This window comes from Empidonax traillii, unplaced genomic scaffold, assembly GCF_003031625.1.
Source record: "Empidonax traillii isolate 1590-97213 ecotype Southwest subspecies unplaced genomic scaffold, ASM303162v1 scaffold967:size223382, whole genome shotgun sequence".
Taxonomy (NCBI): domain Eukaryota; kingdom Metazoa; phylum Chordata; class Aves; order Passeriformes; family Tyrannidae; genus Empidonax; species Empidonax traillii.
In genome coordinates this window covers 5,580-15,381 of record NW_020956160.1, presented here as the reverse complement: position 1 = coordinate 15,381, position 9,802 = coordinate 5,580, and the positions used below count along the sequence as shown (strand labels likewise).

Here is a 9,802-nt window from a genome sequence, read left to right as displayed (position 1 = left end):
CCAAGTACCTTCGCAGGATTTTAAACACAGTATAAGAGCTTTATTTGCAGTTGTCACTTTAAATCCAATGCTTTCATACTCTGACACGTATTACAAGAAAATGAAAGGTTTTTTTTAACTTTAAGGCTACTTTCTCTGGGGACTACAAGTATTAAGAGCAAACTTCCATGAAGTGATAAATTCTTCTCTTCATAATCTGAAATTCAGTAAATTCAGTGTGGGGATGGAAAGGGCATAAGTGAACAGTACTTCAAACATACTCAGAAGTAAATCCCATAGAGTTAGAAATGGTTGAAATGTTCACACAGTTATCTGGGATTTAGACAGTGTCAAGGCCAAGGAAAAGACCGGTTTAAGAACGTCAAACTGCCTTCTAAGTTCTTATTTAATAAAACTGATGTTAAAATGTGCATTTTGACATTTTGAATAAGAATTTTAACTCAAGCAGAATTCACTTCCAGGCTGTTCCTGTGGTTGTCAAGTCTGAAACAAGAGCATGTTAAATGGAAAAGCCGTAAACACAGAAATAAAATATCTCACTTTTTTTTTTTTTTTTTAAAGGATGCTAACTATGTCATGCGTAATTATATGATAAAGTTTTATTACAAGAAATTCAATCTCAAATATAGATGTTTACAATCAGAACATACTGGAGGAGTAAATTCTGTTCCAAGGAAAATAATTTTTTTATTAAAATGCATCCCCTTTTTCTTCATAATACTCGAACTCACTTAATAGAAAAATGGGTATACGTGTAATTTCTGTGGGAATTTTTTCCACCCCCTACAGAATAATCTGGTGGAGAGAGGAAACACTTGGTTCCTTGTCTCAAAAAGTGTAGAAGAGCAGAGTTGGGAAGGATTTCCAGTATTTCCAAAACATTTCTCCCATGCCCTCTATATTATAGTGAAAGAAAGGTAGAGTTCCCTGCTTGGGATTGATTTTAAGCACTTGGGTTGTGCTGCTGCTTTACTGTTTGCGTGCCCACACCTCTGCATGTTTTCAGTGAGGACAAAGACATTTCCTCCAGCTGCTTGCAGTGTGGGCAGGCAAAAGAACACACCCAGCTTCAGGTTTGAAGCCATTAGTGGGGATTTTGGTTTCTTTTTTTTCCCCTTCCTCACTTCTTTTGAGCAGATAAGACATGCTTGGTTCTCCTTTTGGTAGATTCAGAGGGAGAGCGTATGCATGGCAGGCATGTGCTACCTGCTCGTTTCTCACTCTAGCACATGGCTGCTCTTTGTTCCTCCTCTGGCTGCGAAGCATAAGGCTCCCTGCTACAATCAGCTAACTTATTGGAGCAAGGGATCTGCTCATTAGGAACCTGAATATACAAAACCAAACACAGGACTCAGTAAAGACTTTGAGGGATGTCCAGAAAGAAAAGATCTAATGTGTCATAGAGATTAGTCTGTTGTCCCAATATTGGTTTTTATTTGCTTGCTCTTGAATTCCAGTTCTGCTGTGTTTTCAGTTCTTTTTCTAGCAGTTCCTTACTTTCACTTTTAAAAATGTTACTCTAAAGGCAATGATTATTAGATCAGTAACTATAAAAAGAGAAAAGTATAAAAACATATTATGCAATTCACCTTTTTTCCCCCCATATGCAATAAGCAGGGGCCTTCTTCCACCGAAAAACCCACCCCCCACCCCCCCGCCAAGGAAACACTCCAAACCTCTCAAAATTATGTGCCATAACTATGTCCTTTATTTATATTGAGAAAATATTTTACCTTTTCATGGTTTTTTGAGGGTTTGGAGTAAGAATCTCTTCAGCATTGGCTTTTGATCTTGAACAAAATCTGTAAAGGTCTCTCATCTGTATAGATGCTACCACTTATTTCTGTTCCCAGTGAAAGTGAGACTTTTTAAAAATAAAAAAAAATAGCTCTGTTTTTCTCTGGGAGAAGTACTATTGATTTGTAAAGACATAATAAAACTTTCCTCTGTGGATATGTTTCCTTATTATCCTTCTGTTTTGCCTCTAGAAATTTATCAGTCCGTTATTGGCCATTTTGATTATATGTTTTTGTTAACAGAGTTTGCTCACCTTATCAAAAGGGAAAAGGGGTATACATATTCATCACCTTATGGTTGTGCATTTTTCAGCATTAAAGTTTTGTTTGCAAACCTTCTTGAACATTTTTGTAATGGCATAGATGCTAAGCAGAAAAAGTGGCATGAAAATGAAGGCGGAAGGACAGAATAGGAGAGAAATAGGAAAGTGTTGAGATAAGAGTAGAACAAAGAGGAACTGAATGATAGAAAAGCATAATAGAAAAGAAAATTCTAAATCTGTGCAAAATTGCCTTTAGCACCAATCCTTCCTTCGTATTAGGTGCTCAGATATGAGAGCAAACAGTCCTTTAAGAATAGCATCTGAGCCATCTTGGCTGATGGGGAATGATATGCTGATGTTTAAATGGGGATGCATCAAGTTCTCTGCAAACTCAATTATAACATAATTTACCATTATATGATCTCTTCTACTTTTGAGAGTCTTTGAAATCTTCTCAAGCTCTAAACCCTAGCTGCACTTCTGAAATCCTGCCATGTCTGTCTGTGGAAGGAGATTCAACTAACATAAGGAATATATGAGATAATATCAGAAATGTCTGTGAATAATGATATGGAAGTTATAGTCTCATAGTCCCAAGACTAGTCTGAAGTCTGTTTAGTAAAACAGAACAGAAAAGGATTTGGATATTCATCTGAAAACCTCACTGTGAACATCCGCTAATAAGTATCAGACATGTTACTTTGATACAGAGAGGTACCTACGGCTCTACCAGCTGTTCTTCCTATTGACATGCGCCACAAAATCCATGATGCACTGTACCTCTAAACCCTGGCAGCTAAAAATATTTAATCTGTCTTTTTGTTTTATATCCTAAATGTCTTTAAACTATTAGGAAGTCCCAGAAGAATGGAAAAAAAGAAACTGATTTTTTTCATTTTAAATGATGAATTTAACAGATTTTATTTAAAAGAAGAGATAAATCTCAAATGAAGTTAGGCATTGAAACATGCACAGATCCTTGCTAGAAAAAGTTTCATACTTTTTCCATTCTGTAGGTGGTTTTTTGGTTTGTTTTACTTTTAGAGAAATTATCCTTAATTTTCTGGAATTTATTAATCACTTAATGTGTCACTGTAAAAATTTTAATTTTTTATAGAAAATGCAAAGAAAACACAAGTAATATCTAATGGCCCTTGTCTATGTGGAGAGTCCATAATACTGCCTTCAAGGTGCCTCTCTAACGATCATATTCTGTTTGATCAACTAGGAGGTATCTGCTGCCTGCCTCTCCATTTATTCCTCTCTTCATTTCCAGCTTTTTAAGTCTCAAAGGTAGCCATGGTTGTCAAAACATATGTATGAGGAAAAAAATTGTCCATGATGTGAATGTACCATTCCTTCACTCTTGTATCTGAATTCAAGACTGTCTGATCTCAGCCTTAAAAAAACTTTTGTAAGCTTAATTTGAAGTATTACTCAAACTAAAAGGCTGAGGAGTAGTTACCAAAGACTGGAAATTGGTTCCGGACTTCAGGTATGAAATCTGATAAAGTTATTTTGATGTCTCCACAGTAACTCTGTGACGTCAATATTGGGCAGAGGAGTTTATGTCCAATTTAGCACTGAGCAGCCACGATAATTTAACTTGAACAAACAAGCTGATTTGCCTACCCTGACCTCTGAATCCAGGAAATTTATACTGTGTTTATGTTCTTGTAGAACTTCTCAGAGATCTTTCATTCTGTGAAGCTGCTTCACATCAGCTTTTCAATCAATCCTTATTTCTGTCACTTAATCTAGTTTTTGCCTTTTCATGTTAGAGACTTTACATAAACATCTAAATTGGTTATTTTCTGTTCTGTCTGATTACATTACAGTTAGCTTGCAGGTAATAGGTAAATAACTTCAGTGTGTACGTACAATGGGCTGTGATGGTCAAATCATATTCTAGATGCTAAATGTCAGTTTTTATTTTTACTTACACTGTCAGTTTTTATTAAGACAAATTATCATCATTTCCATACATCTGGATGGCATGTGGGGAGTTCGCATTTCAAGAACTACCCCGACTAACTCAGGCAATTTAGATGTCAATAAAACATTCACATGCTTATTTCTAGTTTTATCATTGGTTGTAATTTATACTGAGAAATGAAATGTTAACACATGTAGCTGAGTTTATTTTAAGAGTATAATTAGAGTAATGAACCTTGTGGAAATACAGTGGTGCAAATACTAATATAATCTCAGCTGCTTACATTCCCAATTAAGTATTTAAAACAAATACAAAGACTGAGCTCTTTGCTTTGGCACTATTTCCCTTCTGTCCCTATGTCAGCTAATGTTAGTCTAAAGCAGCGCAGGTACCAAATTTCCACTTATAATTATTGTTTCAACAGGATTGTAGACTTGCAGAGTGTTTTGCGAAGGGTTTCATGATATTTAATCTCATTCTTGAAAATGTTAGAGTTTAAAATGTTTATAATGGAAGAATTTTTGTTAGAAACCGTGTTGACTTACTTTACCTGGACAAGATTAAGCAAATTCAAATGCACCCATACATTTGTATGCTACATGATTGTGCTTAGAAAAATATATACTGACTTTTGTACTTTATGCTAGATGAGTTTACAGGCTTTCAAAATTTATGTCTTCCTAATGTAGGAAACATAATATTGAAGCTGTAATAGAGCCACATCTCCACTTATCAGGATTAATGATGGTAGCATATAGCAGGGAAAATAATCCAATTACTCTTTAGATTATTGCATATTTGCAATATCAAGTCTACTCTGTTTATCTCTAGTTAGTGCAACAGCAAACATCAATTCCCCTACTGCCTTTTTTTAGAGTTGTATTCTTACATCTAACCACAATATGCTGAAAAAGTGCTATAGGAAATTGGTAGGCTTTTGCAACTAAAGTATTTAGGAACTACATTTTCTTCGAGTTCTATTAGAGTTTCCTCTGCTACACAGAATCTCATTCTGGAATTTGTTTCTGGAACTGTGTCTAAAGGGATCTTTTGCCCCATGTCTTTATATAAAAATTAAAAGAATTAAAAGGCACTGTGAGGATCCTGGTTTTAGGTTTGACTCAGACTGTTCATCCAGCCTTAACTCTGTTCTCAGTGGCTTTAGCTTTATATGCCTTGGTTAACTTAGCTCTAATATTTGTTAAAAAGCAAAATCCTTGTGAGGACCACATGCGAGTCTGAGATGAGCAGTCTTGCATTAGCAGAATTTGTAGCCTTTGTCTAATGAGATTATTTACAAATTTTCAAAACTATATTTATGATACAAATAATGCAGTGAAGGCATATAAGTATTTTTTATTTTTATCATTAATATTCCTGTTACTTCAGTTCTTTCTGCAACTATCAGTCTACAATTTTTTTATAATTATGGATTGGTTTTCAAAATCCAAGACTGCCTTCAAAGCTTATTTTAGTGAATGGAATGAAAATAAGGATTTAATTGATATTTAAAAATTTGTTGTTTTACTCCTGTGACAACTTACCTTCATAATTATCAGAAAGTTTTAGTACAATAAATGGAGCACAACCTTGTCATTGAGTTAGTGTGCCACTGTTGTGGACTTTTAGAATTTTTTGTCATGAAAAGTATTAGAGGGTTGTGGGAAAGGCAAACAGAAAACCACTTAAAATATCTAGATAATACAAGGGGCTGTGCTGCTTTGGTGAACAGAAAAAAAGCAAGCAAGAAAGAATTGGTTTTGCTTTAGAAAATTTGCAAAAATTTAGTTCGTTTTTGATAAATCATTTTCCTATTTAATGAGAGTTACTGCGTTGTTATCTACAAATGGTAGAACTTTCCAAACACAAAGAACATCAACTTGTGATAGGGAGGGATAGAACTAGATTCAAACTAGTGTTTGTGTTTTCCAGATTTTTTTTTTTTTTTTAAATTTTCAGAAATGCATGTATTTTAGAGAAATGATACTTTATGGAATCCCCCTGTTCCTCGTGCTCACCAGTGTTACTGCAAAGAGACAGATAGCTAATTCCAGCAGCTGACCTGAACTCAAGTCCAGTCACAGTTAGTATCAGTTAATGTACTCAAGCAGTCCCGTTGGGAACCAAATGAGAGTGGAACAAGTTTGCCTCTAATGGGACCCCAGATGGGTCAAAGGTGCAATTAATTAGGTATTTGCAAAACACTTCCTGTCAGTTGAAAGCAGAATAGTATCACTTAAATGTTAATGTCTGACTCAAGCTTCATTTGATGATTTGTTGTCAGAATGCTTTGTGTTGTTTTTCTTCTCACAGTCTGTTTACATGTTTAGATCCTTTTGACATCATATCTTAATGTCTCTAGGTGCTTCCAAAGTGGAAATACTACTAGGATCATTTCTCTTACTCTTCATCTGCCTTGTAGGAGAAAATGTATGACTGTTCTGTAAAATAAATGTCTCATTTGCATATGTTGGTGATAAATTGGTAAATGAAGAATTTTAAGTGGAAGAAATAAGTTAAGTTAATTTTACTTTTCTAACCTGTTTGATTAAGTGCTCAAGTGCATATATAACTTCTGAGCACATGAGGAATCCTTTTAAGCATCGTCGACTGCTCATTTACTGAGGTATGTGTGAACTGAAGTGCTGTGATCACTGAAGGTTTTTCTGCTAAAAGACATATGTGGTCTTGCAATTCCTGCTACACAACCAAGTGTTTTCCACGCCATACCTTGAAATGACTTCTGAAAAAGTAATGCTATTGACTTGAACGATGTGAATTTGACCCACTGATACATCCTGCGGGATTTCAATGTAAAGCTGATCTTTAAAAAAAATCAAGTGCAGTGTCAATGCAAGAATAATCCTGAAGATTGAGTCCTTCTTCAAACCTGGAGTTCAGGTATAAAAACATCACTGACTTTTCATGCTATCCTGACAGTACCTCTGAAATCAGGATCAATTTCATAATTTCAGGTGGAATATTTTTTATCTTTTCTCTGTAAGAATGTCCTTAAGATGACACCGTGGGTAAGCACTAGACGGACATGACTAACTCATTGCACAGAAGCTATCAAATGGAAAGTATCTTCAGTTAATTATTTTAAGATACTGAATTAAAAAATGGTATTTAAGTTTTAATTTTCTCTTTGCTGTTTAATAAAAAAAAAAGGTTAAGATATAAAAATAAAAGCATTTGGTTTGCATGAAGTTCCTGAATTCTCTATCAATTCCTTCATTATAGGCTGCTTATTACGTGAGATGACTCCACGTTTCACTTACACAGAAGGAGTAGTGATGGCTGTGGTATTCTCTGCTAATTCAGAAATTCATATTTTAAGTTGAACCTGTTCAACTTCAGTTAACTAGCAGAAAAAATGCTGTCTCTCAGAGCTCTTCTGAGCTCTTACTGCTCAGAAATCTTGGCCTTATGCAAGAATGGACATGCTATCATCATACTACCTGTTGGTTCTTACTTTTGACATGCTTGATTCACCTAGGCTTTCTGTTTTATGGAAAAGGGATAGTAATTCAGGTAATGCTTGTAAGTTATTTGAAACTATGGTACCCTACTTCAAGGTAAAGATGTAGTTTCTATAGTGATTGTGATAAAACATTAAATCAGTAGGATATTCTATGTTGCAAATTTTTCAAACAGTAATCATTTGTAATCTTAATGTTCCAGAACCCTGGGGCTGCTGGTGAAGCGATTGGAGAAGGGTGGAAAAGCTGAACAAGAAAACCTTTTTCGTGAGAATGATTGTATTGTCAGGATTAATGATGGAGACCTTCGGAATAGGAGATTTGAACAGTAAGTGTTCTTACTACACATTACGTTGCATTATTTGATCTTTAACACTGCACCTTGCAGTAATTTGAGGAAGGTAAGAAAAAAATCTTTAAGCTTACCTTTCTAATACAGAAAAGATACACTAAGGGACATTTGTGTTTTATATTTAGTCAGACTGAAAAAATTAAGGAGAATTATTGTCGTTAAGAGTATATGCAATTCTCATTTGATTGATTTTTGTACATCATAGATTTTTTCTTACAGTGGTAAACTGTTTATCCTGAAATTCCTATATGAATTTTGCTCTTATACTTGCAATGCACCCTGTTCAATATAAGCGGACAGCATATTTTTAACATTTTAAAAATATGTGTGGTTTTGTGTGCGTGAGAACTGTAGGTACTATGTGCCGAAACTTCTTGCAGAAGTCTGAGAGATAAATATTTGCTCCGTTGTTGTCTGGTCTTGGTAGAATCCTGAAGTAGTGAATCAGAAAGATGAAAGACTTTTAAGAATGAAATAAGGTTGTAGTTCACACACAGATAATCGAAAGAAAAAAACAGAAAAGAGGTATGCACAAAATGAGTAATTTCAAAGATGATAATAATGTTCTGAAATCCATAACACGTTGAGGACCAAAGGTATATCATTTGTTCTGATCATTTTGTATTTAATGTATATTTGAAATGTGTTTTAAATTTCTTTGACTCTAACCTGAATTGGAACATAACCCTGTACCATATGGTTGAAAGCAGCTTGTCTCTGATTGTTCTATGGTTCTGAATCACAATTTGTAAAGTCTGTGAAGAGACTTGTTGACTTTGTATACTTTGGATCATGACCTAGAGCCCAATGTCTGTCTGTACAGGACTGAGCATTTTTTTTTCCTATTTCTTAATGTTATATTCTGTAAGACTACTGACTTACAAAAATTAGAGTGTAAACTAGACTAGTTGCAGGACTGCATATAATCACCAAATTATGGAATACATAGTTTTTTTACAAAGTGTAATTTTAATTCTAATAATTCTGTTGTCACTGTGATTACTGTTATCACAATTACTGCAATTAGCTAAGTTCAAAACAAAAGGGCACTGCAGTCCTGCTACAGAACTGTCTGCATTTCAAGACTGTGGTTAAAATTTTTGCCTTTCTGAATTCAGTATTTGCTACATTAGTTGTTAAGCATATTTAACCATTGTGTTGCCCTCAAGCAATAAACCTTAGCGAAAAGCAGACCAAATAGACTAGTGAACAGATTCAAGCTTTATGGTTTATGCTTGAGTGCAATGTGTCTGTCAGCTCGTGTTGCTTAATTAACATTAGTAATTATGCTTATAATGCCTTGTAGCCTGCCAGTCCTAATTTGCTAATTTTCTGTTCATTTTAAAACCTAGAGCACAGCATATGTTTCGCCAAGCCATGCGTACGCCGTTCATTTGGTTCCACGTGGTCCCTGCGGCAAATAAAGAGCAGTACGAACAGTTGTCCCAAAGCGAGAAGAACATGTACTACTCCAGCCGGTTCAGCCCCGATTCCCAGTATGCTGATGGGAAAAGTATTAACAATTCTGGACTTCACACATTACAAAGAATGTCTCGAGCGGGTAACCAGCCCGATCAGACAGACTCCTACTCGCAGCTACCTCATAGTGTGAATTCATCAGGGAAACCACCCTCTGGCCTGGTACCATCACCTCAGAAAGTTCTCACCTCCACTGCAAACAGTGGGTATAACACCAAAAAAATAGGGAAGAGGCTCAGTATACAGCTAAGAAAAGGTAAGGCACTAGTGCACTCCTCATATAGCGTGAGGTGTGTGTGTGCAGTGCACGCAGGTGTGCCCAGTGCCATTGTGTTGGGCAGGATGGCTGATAAGAGCACGAGGGTGTAATGGGTTGATTTTGGAAGCCAAGGCACTGAGTTGTCCTTGGTAGCAGGCCCAGGAGTCCGACCTTGCATTCAGTGTGTGAAGTGTGTTTCCAAAAGGCTGTTTTGAGGAGTGCTTTGCATTGTTTT

At 35.6% G+C, this 9,802-nt stretch overlaps 1 protein-coding gene across 1 annotated transcript in view; it reads left to right on the top strand.

Annotated features, from left to right (window-relative positions):
- LOC114067796 (partitioning defective 3 homolog) overlaps positions 1 to 9,598 on the top strand; it is a gene marked incomplete at its 3' end in the record, with an annotated part of 210,313 nt that extends 200,715 nt beyond the window's left edge. The window contains exons 8-9 of the mRNA XM_027903476.1: positions 7,680 to 7,805; positions 9,182 to 9,598. Coding sequence (XP_027759277.1) covers positions 7,680 to 7,805; positions 9,182 to 9,598 — 543 coding nt within the window. The remainder of the gene's footprint in view (positions 1 to 7,679; positions 7,806 to 9,181) is intronic.
- Positions 9,599 to 9,802: the final 204 nt, after the last annotated feature.